The sequence below is a fragment of the Acanthaster planci genome, linkage group LG03 (assembly GCF_054643075.1).
Source record: "Acanthaster planci isolate LZ-2023a linkage group LG03, COTS_SCS, whole genome shotgun sequence".
NCBI lineage: Eukaryota > Metazoa > Echinodermata > Asteroidea > Valvatida > Acanthasteridae > Acanthaster > Acanthaster planci.
In genome coordinates, this window is record NC_141779.1 from 13,591,969 (window position 1) to 13,605,508 (window position 13,540).

The 13,540-nt window shown below is 39.6% G+C and overlaps 1 protein-coding gene across 7 annotated transcripts in view; it reads left to right on the forward strand.

Annotated features, from left to right (window-relative positions):
• LOC110990663 (uncharacterized) overlaps window positions 1–13,540 on the forward strand; it is a 79,461-nt gene extending 65,921 nt beyond the window's left edge. For 5 of the 7 annotated variants that reach the window (XM_022255747.2, XM_087134879.1, XM_087134878.1 and 2 more), the window contains 4 exons: window positions 939–998; window positions 1,316–1,600; window positions 5,832–5,906; window positions 8,111–13,540. In XM_022255747.2, the coding sequence (XP_022111439.2) occupies window positions 939–998; window positions 1,316–1,600; window positions 5,832–5,906; window positions 8,111–8,182 (492 nt within the window). In that variant the 3' untranslated portion in view covers window positions 8,183–13,540. Of the gene's footprint in view, window positions 1–938; window positions 999–1,315; window positions 1,601–5,612; window positions 5,639–5,831; window positions 5,907–8,110 lie in introns of all 7 variants that reach the window. The other 2 variants (XM_087134880.1, XM_087134877.1) reach the window with 2 other exon arrangements.

A 13,540-nucleotide genomic window follows, 5' to 3' on the forward strand; every position in this document is an offset into this window, starting at 1 on the left:
TCATCAGATTTAAATGAAGTCTTCAGGTTTTAAACATTTGTATTCTAAGCTTCAGTCTGATATGAAAAGAATACATTTTTTTGGACAGATTATTTTGGGAGAAAGTAAATAGTACTTTTGATTTGCATTTTTGGTAGGGACACCTTGTATATGTACACAAATCTCAGTATGTTGGCCACAAGAATTGTAGCCCTTGACCTGCAGGATTTTGTTTTAAAAAGAACCCAACAGAAAGTAGAAGGTTCTGTCTCCATTCTATGTACAATTTGCACGCTGCAGTGGGGGCAGTGATCGATTTGATCTCGTAGTAATGAGTCCGAGTAAAGTGTATTATTTGAAATCGCCGCCTTATTACACGGAAGTGGCTGTCAGCATGCATTAATCACAGAGCCTGGGGGAAGGACGTTAAAAGCCACTCCTTGGACCCCGCACCATACGGAGTGCGCATGGTAAAATTGAGTTTGGCTAAATGTACATGTAGTTTTACATATTGTATAGGGTCTCAGGTAGGATTGAAATTATTCCCAGAGCCAAGGGAAACAAAACTGCTATTTATAAGTGTTTTCTGGTTGCAGTTGAGCATTTTGTAAGATGAAACTAAAGCAGTGCATGACTTCTGTTTCCCACTTCTATCCAAACTTTGGTATAATGAAGTATTCATGGGGAATCTCATCCTTTTTTGAGTATGCACATGTTCAGGAACGATTATGAAAATCCAAAATTGTTTCAAAATGTATGTCTACATATATTGACATTTGCACATGTACTTGTACAAGGTACAGGTTACAGTGTACTAGTAAAGCTATGCTGATACCTGTTTTCATTCAAATCAACTTTGCAACATACGCTGTATCATTTTTTTTGCAAGCCTGTAATGCACACTTGTCAAGCTGTGTGATTTATCTGGGTGCAAATGTCTCTCTGGCGGCTTGTTTCAGGATGGACTTGAGAACAGCCTAGCAACAGCATCTGAGGACAACCTGGAGGTGATTCAAGAGGTAGGAGGCTGCCAGCCGCTTAGTCTCATTTCCAGTCTGAGTCAGGGAATGCCTTGTCTTTGTTGACAACAAATTGCAGAGTTTTGTGTTTTGATTTTTGTTTCTTAGGGATTCCTTTGTCCATTGTCTTTGTGACCTGAACCCTCTTTCTTTCGTTTTAGAATGAGGGTATGTGACTTTGATTGACCATACATTTGGTGTCATATTTGAGGGGATACACCTCAAAAAGTTCTTGTATTAATAAAAAGTATGTAAATCATCCGGCATTCCGGGGATATATACATGTATATTCAGTCCTTTGTGCTGCCTTGATGCAGATGGTAAACCTCCTTGAAGAGCAGCGTTCCCTCCGTCGCATGCTCCTAGACCTGGAGACTACCCACTCTCACGCCACCCTTTCCGAGGCCTCCACCATCCCCGACTTGTCAGTAGTACAGGGCAGCCCAGAGTGGGCGGAGTCCTACCAGGGGGAAGTGGAGGGGGAAGAGGACACCTCAGCCAGCGACAGGCAGGAGATGATGGAAGCGCTGATGGAGGTGCGGCTGGAGCTGCAGCACCAGCGAGAGATGGCCCGACGGGAAATGAACTCTGCGGTCAAAGAGGTGAGGGGGGGATAAGTTGGGGTCAGAGATCATTTTTGGACTAATGTATTTCTGAACACTTGAACCCAAATGGGAACCCCCATTTTACCATTACTCCTCAAAGCTAAGGGGAGCAAATTATAAATACATTGCATGTGCACTGGCTTAAGGCAGTTTCAACAGAGTGTGCATAGTCTTGAGGAATCCTCATTGTCTAATTTTATCCCAAGCAAAAACCTTAATTTTGTGAGGTTTTTTGTTGCTCTTGCACTAAAACCTGCTGTCTCTATTTTGCAGAGTGATTCTCTGCACGTACATGTATTTGGATGTCTGCTGGTTTTAAAGAGTGTTTGACTGTCATCCACATGTCTGATGTTCTTTTGTAGTTGAAACCTAATGGCCAAATAGTGCCATTGAAATTTCAAGTTGGGGGAAAGGGAAAATCTTTTAAAATGTGACCTTTTTCCATTCAATTAGGGAACTGTTAAAAATCAAAATAGTATCATAATAACATAGAAATTTTGTAATCCGGTAGATTACATGTACATAATTTGCGTACATTTACAAAAGCATTGTCAGATAAATTTGAAATTTACGCGGAGAAATTTGGAGGAAAAATACTGTTCATCATATCAACAGCTGTTGAAAATAACTACTGATGAAGTACAATGTAGTTGCCCCATCAGTAGAGTCGGGAAGTTTGAAAGCACTGTACATTGCAAATGATCTGAAATGCAGTTCAAATTCACCCACAATATTTAACATTAGGACACACCCAAGTCATGTTACAACCGTATGACAGACGGTACAGTATGCACTTTGGGATCTTCTTTTGTTCTGTTCGTAAGAACTATCTTCTCCCTTCATGGGGACTCACCAGCTTCTCGTGGTAATGCAACACAAGGAGTATCTAGGCAGGGTTTGATATCCCCACCAAGGGTTATCATCAGATATCCCAGGAATTCTTCCCGGTTGCTTGACAACATCAAGAATGAATGACAACATTGATAATGAAAATGCAGTGTGTCAAATTCTATTCCTTTTTTCCCCTTTTTTCAGTTAGGCTTGCCTGCAAGTATGAAAGTCAGTACAATGTTGGCACAGGTTTCTTGCATAATAGTCTATCTGTGTTTATTTTGTACAGAGCTAGCTTTATTGAATTTAGAATTGGGTTCACAGTTTTGCCCTTCTCTGTGACAGATGCGGTAATAACATGACCCCAGTGCCTGGTACACTTCACACCCCCAGATGCATGGAAAGTGGGCACTCACTTTCAGACTTTTGAAATTTGCTGCCTGAATAGAGGGCCTTATCATGTTCAAGATGTTTGCCTTTTGTCAATTCTAATAAGCAGACAGTGAAATATTATGGGCAGGGCTAGTGAAGCGATCAAAAGAAACTGTTGACTGCCAGAGCAGATGCTGATGAATTGAGTGTTAGGGGATAGGGAGAAGACCAGACCACATATCCACCATCATTTAACTGAGTCATAAGTTTTCTTTGGCATTTTAATTAGCACGGCTGACTGAATAAGTAGAACACTCATGGAGTAATTAAATAAAGGACTGACATAGATAATAATGCGTTCTTGCATACTCAAGTGCCGCAATGGGGATCAGGTCTTGTATGGGTGATAAAATCATGGGAAGGTTAACTGCAATCTGTTTGGTGTGCACACTGGATTTGATCCTGCTTCCATCCTCCTTTACAACAAAAGGAGGGTCACTGAGAATGTGCTAACGCTGTACTTGTGGTCATTATACAATCCTGTGCAGTCAGTGTAAAACATTTACATGTATACTTTCCGTTGTAACTACTGTCATTGTGGCACATCAAAATAGATGATAGCTATCCAGTTTTGTTTTTATTTCTTCTTGGTATCTCGCCCAAATGTCCATGATTATTTGGTGCTCAACATAACCCTGTTTGTTTAGGAATCATATGGCAGAGCGTGTGTTGGCATTGTTGAGGTAGCCTTACTATGCATGTTAACAAGAAAGAATGGCACGGTGCAGTTGAGGACGAAGTACCAAACATGAACTTACTTTTATTATGCACTGGTCGAACCCTGTGGTGACCACCGAGTGATAGCATACTGTACACTGTACCTATTCCTCAGTAAATACATGTACATGTAATTTCACGGACATTTAGACTGCAAATTCGTATGTGCCACACATAGTGGATACGGCTGTGTCAAATTGGAGGGTTTGATCCAGCGCTTGTGTTTACACTCAACATCGCGGGATTAGACACAGCTAGACCCGATCCTGTCTAAAAGGGGATCCAGAGAGACTGATCAGCCTCCCTTCAACTTGACTTTTACACTTGCTGTCATTCCTTCTTCAATCCCCCTTGCGTGATCAGATCCCTATTCAATCTCCCAGGTGGGTTTGGTGTAAACTTGCCGATAAAAAGAGACTTCTGTGTTTGTTTCAAGGACAAACAGAGAACAGGTAATTAATAGTTACCTCAGACAGAACTGTCAACCTTGTTCACATTGCAAGCTGCACCATTCTGTTTTGAGTACAAAATATTGAATATGAAATACATGAAGAGACCCGTAATTTGGAATGTTTCAGGAAACAGCGTGTCGCAGTTTACTTCCGTCTCTCAAACAAAGAACAGGAACACAGCATTTTGAAACAGTGTCTTCTGTCCTGTGAAGACAAACAGCGGATTTTTGCAATACATGTGTAGACTGACCAGTTGGCCTTGTCCCGTACTTAGAATGCACTCATGTGTGAGGCAGTTGCTTTTTGACATCAAGGATGGTTCTTAGAAATGTCTCGTCCATGGAAATTACTGTAATGATGCAGTTTGTAGTATTTGATACACCTAAAAGATGCATGGCATCTAATGTGAATCTCCTTGTGCTCACAATAGGCAGGTATTACTGTGTGGATTATTAATCTCGTGGCTAACATAGCTAGGGTGCTTTAAACAATAGTGTCACTGATTACTTGCAGACAGGTACAATGTACACTTTGGGACCTTAATCAACAGTGGTTTGAGGGAGGCCATTTTTGCAATTTTTTTTTCTTGGTTCAAGTTCGGTGCATGTACTCATTTGGCTTTTGGTATTGCAACTAACTCCAAAGAATGGTTCTGTGGTCAAACCAAAATTCTGCACAAGTCCATAATTGTTAAAATTACACACCACACTGTCTGTATTTTTTCACAGAATGAGTACAGGTAGTGATATTTTTACTTTGTAGACAGATCCTCAGATCCTTTGCATGCCCCCCCACCCTGCACTGCTTGGCTTATTCCTGTTTCCTCCACCTATGTGCTTTTGCTTGTCTGGGTTTTTCTTCGACCATATAGGAGGCATTAATTGTAATACAGTGGGCAGGTCCGATCAGCCACAAATTGTCAACCTATGGTCAAGTTTGATTGGTAACCTATGCATGAAACATATACATTGTACATACATTGGGCACCAGGCAAAATTGACTAATGTTAAGCAAATTGTCACAGATCAAACTTGCCCAAGGTTTAAGTTTAAAAAAAACATTTGTACAGGGCATTATTTGAAGTTTGCCAGTCAAGGCCAAACCCTATCATCCTTGCAAGTTTGTTGAACATCTGAATTGAACCTACTGCAAGAAATGGACAGGAAAGTGCCCTACCGAAAGAGTGGGAAAATCTTTGTGAAATGCCATTTTCTGAAAATGAATACATAGAGTATACTGTCATGATGAGTGAGGCAACGTTGGGATATTACTCCAGTTAGTTCAGTGAATTTGTCGTGAAAAGGAAACACAGATGATACACAATTCATGGAAAATAGACCTTTATCACGATGCTGCTATGTTTGTCTTGTTCCCTGTAGACCCGTTGGCAATAGTTATACAACTTCACATACATGTATTGATGAAAGGGAAAAGACTGTTTTCCCTTCCAACTCTCAGATTGGTTACTTTGCTTTGAATGGTGGAAAAGCAAGATGGCTGTCCCACAATAGAGGTCTGTAGTTCATCATCAACAGATATGATCAGAACAGGCTTTTTGTTCATATTTCCCCAAATAGATGCCGTATCCCAAATAGTAACCAAGGTAAACTGCATCCGAACCAAAACCTGCGATTTTGCTATTCTGCTGTTGTAGAAAAGATTTACCACCCCCCAAAAAGTAGTTCATAGACATTACATGCGTGTTTTTCTTCCCCTCCCCTCCCTGTGTTCTGTTTTTCTCAACTCCCTGTCCCCATGGACATTCATCTGTACCTTCCCCCCCTCCCCCATGCTAGATGAGACAGGCTATCTTAACAGAGCTGAGGCAAGAACTGCAGCTAGACGCTCAGCTATTCCAGAGACAACTCCAGGTGGGGAAACTCGAGTGCTGGTGTTTTTTGCTTTGGGTATTTGGGGTTTTTTTTTGGGGGGGGGGCAGTCCCCTTGTAGTCTCAGTCGTATTCAACATCTGCGGTGTTCTGAGCATCCCATCTCCCCTTCCATTAAAACCCCAGTGTGTGCCTTGTTGTTGTGGTTATCATCACCTTGCTCATGTATCCTTGTTTTACTTCTTAGTCTAACCTGTCTGGCACTGCTTGAAGGATTTACAACTTGCTTCCCAATCTTGTCATTTCAAATTGTCACTGCTTTCATGTGGCCAGTTTCACTGTGCTTTGTTGTAGTTTTCAGTGATACATAGTGGAATTTTCACTTTCATTGTTAACAGAAAGAAATCTGTTTTGTGAAAGCTGTTCTAAAGTAACTACAGAATCTGCTGTAAATTTAAATCTGGTTGTGAAGGCTGGAGGCCATACTTTGCTGTAATGTCAGTGTGAATAACCCCAGCTTTGCTTCTGAAGTGTGTATATGGTTAATTCTCTCCCCCTCATCATACATTACACTGATTACACTGCAATGAAACCTTTTTTCTGTTATGCCCATTTTTGTCACTGCCTTTGTGTTGTCAAGCTTGCAAATTGCCACGTTTCAAACCCTCTCTGTTGTAAATGTATAGAATAAATCTTAAGGTCTGGTACATGTACATGCTCATTTCAACCAAATCAGTTCCATTGCTATTGTCCCTGCCATACTGTTAGCCTGATTTCACGACGCTTGTTTGGCTTTCCTTGTGTTTTTTCTGCTTGCCGTGCAAAGAGAAATTGTACTTGTAGACATGACTTTTTTCCCAACGCAAGACTGAAAGTGACACTCATTGTGTATTTGTGATTTTGTAAAACTTAATGTAGTTACCATCCTTTATGCAAGAGAAGCCTCATAGTTCTGTCCAGTTCCTTCATCCATTTTCCCCCAGGGAATGTGCATGTACAGGTGGCAATCTCACCTGTTAGTCTCTTGCTTAGACTAGTCTGAGGTAATGTTATTATTGCAGTAGCTCCGCAAAATTATAAATGTCACCTGCATTGTTCAATAGTGGTAATTAGTCACAATACCCCTATAGGTGGAAAAAAGCATTGAACGTGTATGTACAGCCTGTGGGTAAGCATGCTGCCATCCCAGTGAAGGCTTCATATTCTGGTAATCTACACATAGTACACATAAACAACTCACTCTGATTCTGGTGAAGAATACATGTACTTCATACTTGCTGCAAATTAAGCAAGCGTAGAAGAATGAAAATATTACTTTTCATAGTGCCATGATCCACATCGACCGTGTTCGTTTTAAATTTTATTCTCAATGAAAATTAAAGAGTAGCATTTTTGGATTATTGAAAAGAGACCTGCCTGTGCTGTGTGACAGGATTATTGTCTCTCAGTGGATTTAAACGTCAGGGCATAGTCCCATGAAAAATCTGGCTATTTTGCAACCAAACAGCAGTGTCATTGAAGCTTCTGCATGAGATCAAATCATGTCTGTGCTCACATATCTGAAATTTGACATGAGTGTCAAAACCACATGTGCATGAAAATTGGAAACCTATAGGCTGAAATTGGTTCTTTTATTGGACAAATAGTATAGAATTTACTGCAGGGGTCCACCAGCTCAAGAGCCAAAGGGTTCGAGCAATGTCATCCTTCAACATTCTACAAAACTAATGTGTGGAAAGTCTCACATCAGCCACTTTCACAATCACCACCATGTCCATTTCAGAAAACCTAATCATCTATTCTCAATTTTATCCATTTTTCCTGAAAAGGAATTTTGAAATAATTGTAGCGAAATGGTGTACTTGGAGGCACAAGTATATGTACCCTGCTCCCCAGACTATAGTTTGGATGGTGCATGCTGGATGCTTTTTACTAAATTTGTTGATAATCGCAGACAGATGTGTGTAATATCATTGTAGCAGTGAAATTGCACTCACGTACATGGACATGTCACAGGTACTTGAACGTAATTTGCGCTTGCAGTTTGACAAGCTACAACAGCCTGTGGGTCAAAAAGGCAGTCATTGTGTGTGTGTTTGTACTACCTACGCACTACCTACGCACATGACGCACATGTTTCTAATTCTGGTCCATGGTTTAATTGGTACACCATTGTAATCATCGGTTTCTGATGGTCCATTTGAAAAAAGTTCTCATTTGATTTCTTTCTTTGTTTTATATACCAGGCCAAAGACAAGGAGATAGAGCAGCTGAAAGGATTACTGAGGGAGCAGCGCAGGCTGCAAGAAGGAGAATGACATGAACAAACTGCCAAGTAAACTGTCTACCTAGCTTCCTTTGAAGTGTCTAAGGACCGTCATGGAATGCTCCTGATCATCTATCAGAAGTGGTTAATTTTTGGTTTTCTTTTCTGTTCAAAAGGCTCGAGTGGCAGGTGAAATGACTCATTAAATTTAAGATTGAATTTAAGATTGAATTTTGTTTAGTCTCCTGACAACATTTGGTGTGTGATCTTCCGCAATGAAGTGCCTCCTTGACAGATTCCCAGCTCAAGATTTTGGTCGTCGATTTTGGTTGTAATATTTGTGTTTCCACAAGGAGAGACCCCCACACCTGATTTTTGGGACTGTAGTGCTGAAAATCTAAGACCTGTAAGATTGGTTTTTTTTTGTTCTTTTTAAGGATGCAGTTATTGTCGGTTATTTTATTATGATGTGCCTTGTGACATTTAGTAAAGGATAGGATATGAGGATTGCGCCGTTCATGGATGAGATTCATTACCTGTGAACTGTGTGCTTTTGAGTGTATTAACCTACTTACATGTAATTTCCTCCTGTGAGGTCCTCAACTGCTCCACTCTCACAGAAGGATGGAGAGCTAGGACAGTGGGGATATGTCATGGGTGGAGCTGAATGACCCATCTTTATCATTTGGTAGACATTTCACTTTAGCCCCAAATCCAGCATCAGGACACCCAGCATGAATGCAACCACTTGTAGCACATGTTTAAGGCCGTGTCCAAATAGGGTATCCTATGGCTGTGGCTTCAGTTCTTTTTTCATCACTGCACTGCAGAAAATAGCATTGCCAGTCTCCGACACAGCCTCAAGCTCAGTTTGATGTAGCCTTAGTTATCGCATGCCAGTCAAATTCTCAGCACGAGGCCAAATTCAATTCAGTAGCCTGCTTGAAAAGCAAATAATCACGTGAGAGACCTGGCTGGTTCAGTATTGATGATAATCACTCAGGTTTGCTGTGTGAAAGTGCTGTAGTGCAAGGTCCCCAAATGAAGAACACATCATTCACGATTCATACAAATGTGACCCTCCATTCCACAAACCAGGCTGAAGTCTTTTTGGCTGTTATCCAGAACATGATGCAAGTATATACATCAGTAGTACAAAATCCACTTCCTTTGACTACCAAAGCCTCCTACAGACAAAATTTTTCTTCCGGGTCACTTTGAAGTGTGGTCCAAGAAAACAAATTGCAAATTGGAGTAGGATATGAACCAATGACTTCCTGTGAACCAGTGCAGACTTCTTAACCCCAAAAGAGCCAGGGAGGGGGCACAGATTCTGCCCCGTCAACATTTTGTCCGATTTCGCCACATTGCATTTTTTCAGGAGCTGAGCCTTCAGGAGTTTTTGAGTAACTATATGTAATCATTTTATGACACCAGTTTTGTGAAAATAGAACATGCTGTTCTTGTGCGGTGTGCATGTTTCTGAGACAGGTCAGCCAAAAATGTATACTTTTCCACTACAGTGCTCAATGCACATGGGCTGCACATGTGTAGCCTTGAACTTCCAGTGACCATAACAGCAAAACTATATGTCTGATTGAGTTCAAACTTGACATTTATAATGATAATTAGTGTCTTTACAGTCATACCAAGCTAAAAAATATTGAACGTGACAGAGCCAAGTTCTTTGGGGAAGGGGAGAATCCTTTAGAATATGCTCCCTTATGGATGTATTCTGTGGCAGGCTTCTTGTAGCTTCTAAACATACTGGAGCAGTGCTTTTTGTCTCTTCACGTCTTAGATAGGTAACTTTTCAAGTTCTTTAAGTGTGCACTTTGCCATTTTTTTCATTATACTCAAGTCAGTTTCACTACGAGGGCATTACCTCAAAGAGTTTTTTTAACTGTACATGTTTAAAGCTGATGAATTGATAGCAGTGATTTTTCCATTTGTGGCCATGACAAGCTTGGGAAGTCTTGAGTGGCTACACAGAAGTAGCTGTTTCTTCGGTTTTTTTTTAAATTCACATCATGTATGCAAGCTACCGGTATTTTGAAATTGATACATGTAAATACTAACAATGAACACTGAAGCAACATCATTATTGTTGTTTTCGTTTACCTAGGCTGTTGGTTTCATTAGTATATCTTTGGTTTCAGTACCAGAAATAGTTAACAAATTCTTCTTAGACATTGTTAGAATTTGTTAGAATGGTGTCTCAATTCGTAATTAAAGGGGGGAAAATGCACTTCTGCTTGCCAACAGCAGAAAATTCATGTCACTTGTTTGTCTAAAACATATAAATCAAACCAGTCAACTTTATTAATTTTTATTTGGTATGAGCCCTGCAAGGTCAAACATACATTGTGCCTCGGGTGGAAATCCAAATCATTACGGACATTAAAGGTAATTTGGTAAAGGTATACATGTAGGTGAAGTTCACAATACCAAAATTGCGGACTTCAACAGATTTGCTTTACTTTGGCATTTGGAATTCAATATTGGAAAATGATTAGAGTGTAATTTTAATTGCACCAAGTCTCAAAGAAGTTTAGGCATAATTTTAGGCCAGGGAAGCTTGATTTTAGAAAATTGCTGTTTGAAATATTTCTCCAAACGACAATTTTGTGGATTTTTCAAATGCCCTAATTTTTTTAGGCACACAGTTTTTAGCTAATAAGTTTTAGAATAACAAAATTCAAACAACAGGTCTAAAAATAACAAAATTTAAAAAAACAAGTTTTAAAACAAAATTTGGAGAGAAATGTTTCCTTTTTCCACAGCCTCTAAAGATACACCGATGCTGAATTTTAAGTATCAGAACGAGAGGAAAAAGTTAGTCACTCTGGCTATTAACAATAATGAGTCTTTCGTCACAAATGTCAGACCAACATGCCCACAGAAAAAGAAGTGGCCTGCATGCTGTTTTGAAAGTGTTGAATATCTAATTTATATTTTTGTAATTGCATTGCTCTTTTGTAATTTTGTAAGGATGTTCGCAGGCGTTTGGGGAGTGACTTTATTTATGTAATACAGTGGAAAGACACGTATGATACATGTACCAATAGAAGTAAACAGGTATGAGTGGAATTTGGCCAAGTTTTCGCTTCCCTGAATTGAAATTGCTTGAATGGAGACACTGGCTGGCCCAGTATATTTTGTGAGGTGCGAGTAGTCATATTTTTTTTTAAGACGGTTTTTCCCCAGCAGAAATCGTATTGTCAAACCAAGCACGGAAGGTTCAACGGGTTCAGGATTTGATCATTTTTATAAACAGATACATGTACTTCATCCCACCTGTGTTTTTATTGTCACAAAAGCTAAATGAAATTCAGGCACTTCCCGGAAACCTGTTTTGTAGCCTTTTTTGATGATCCCTTTCCATTTTACCACTGAGTTATTTATGAGATCCAACAATTATCTGCAACGGCAGTCCTCTTGACAGGCCAGTGAGAGTGCCATACCATGTTCTCTGGTTTCATGCTTACTCGGTACATGTACAAGCAAATTGCACTGACGAGTGTTGTGGTTCTATTAGAAAATGTGTCTTAAGAATGCCTATGCGTGTTCTGACCATTTCAGCTAGTGCCTCCCACTGCAACCTTTGTTACCTGGTTTGGAATGATTGAAAACATTAATTTCCTGAAGCGCGGGATATCAAACACGATTTTGACCTTTCTACAAACGGAGTGCTTCTCGTATTACAAGTGTCCGTATTTCAATCACCTTTTTTTCTAATCACGTCTAATTCGGTTTCATTGCTTTGTGGCTTAGTCACGCAAAATGTGGGAAGTAGACGGGTTGCAAAAAGAAAGACTGGAACCATTGAAAGTGCAACGTGTACATCCTGGGGAAAAAAAGTATTATACTTAAAAAAAACACCACCACTTAAACGTTACTCGGCCATGTGTCATTACCAAGGTGGATACCTGGTATACAGTCCACAAGCCTGCTGTATTATACACTTATTGTGTGTACACTTGACATGTAAGACAGCGTAACTTGTAAAAATTGATGATGCATTTGAGTTATATCACCTTTTGTCTTGGGCTGTGTCAAATTGTGTTGCATCACAAACATTGGAAGCTAGCTTTCATTGGGTATTATTTGGAAGCACCAGTCTGAGTGGATGATCTCTGTAGTCCCAGGATGGCCAGCTTACAGTTCAAAAACAAATTGTTGTGTGCCTGGAAGGATGTAAGCGCTTACGCCCTTTTGTTGGGAAGCATGATTACTGCCAAAAACTTTTCTGGCAAAAGGACGTTATGTATACAACTGTTTTATTTTAATGAAATATAACGAATTCTGTGCAAAATGTTTAAAACAAATTCCCAAGTTCTTTAATAAGTTGTTCAGAGGTCGCTTTTTGGACAGCCCATGTTGATTTTGTTGTAAATTATAAAGAGAAAGTGTTTCTTACATCCTTTTGCCGGGAACAGTTTTTCTGCCGAGATCATGCCGGGCACACAAAGAAATGTTTCAGTGTTTCTGCCATTAGGCGAGTTGGTACATGCAGATTATTCCCAAGGTGGCAGATCTGCCAGTACTTTAGTGTCTTTGAGTTACCACCCTGTCGACTCAAGCAGGTTTTGATCCTGGATACGTACATGTACATGTGTTGCTATGAAAAACAGTGTGTTCAAATCAAACCGATTTGTTTAACATACCTGTAGGCCAACTTGGCCCCACCCAGAACTTACAGCCATTCTGTGCTAGGTTTGGTCTGTATCAAAAGTAACTGAACTTCCTTTGTTTTAAGTAAAGTGATTAACGTTATGCACTACAGAAATTCTGATTGATACATACATTGAGTAAATGCACATGTATTGTGTGTGTTTTTTCCCTTTAACATCTTGTGCGTTTCTATGCAGGTAAATCACTGTCTCACCAATTAAAAACTTCCAATTGGTTCTTTAGAAATTATAGATGTTCATGTATCCCAAAGAATGTGAAGTTGCAATTGTTGAATTCTGTATTTATCATACTTCATGATATTGTTATGTTTGTATTGTATTTTTTGACAAATATTAACAATTGTACTTGTCAGTAATATTTTGTAATCTGGTTCCTCATGGATTTTTTTTTTCAAAGAGAGGTAGCTTTACATTTATAAATGCAAATGGTTATATATTACTTGCACTATCATTTGAAGAGTAACATTTTTCTATATTTAATGTAAAAACACAGATTGGTTGGTGTAATTTGTTAGACGGTGTTCTTGTAAACTGTAGCATTAACTGATGTATTGCCTTGGCAAGGCAGCACTTCCCCAAAAATCATGTTAGAAACTTTATGAACTGTAGTTACAGACCTCCAAGCAGTCACTGCTCTGGAATTCTTCAAATTGGACGAGTTACCTAAAAAGTGATGTCTTTCAGAGATACAGAACCACCGTCACATGAGAAATGCA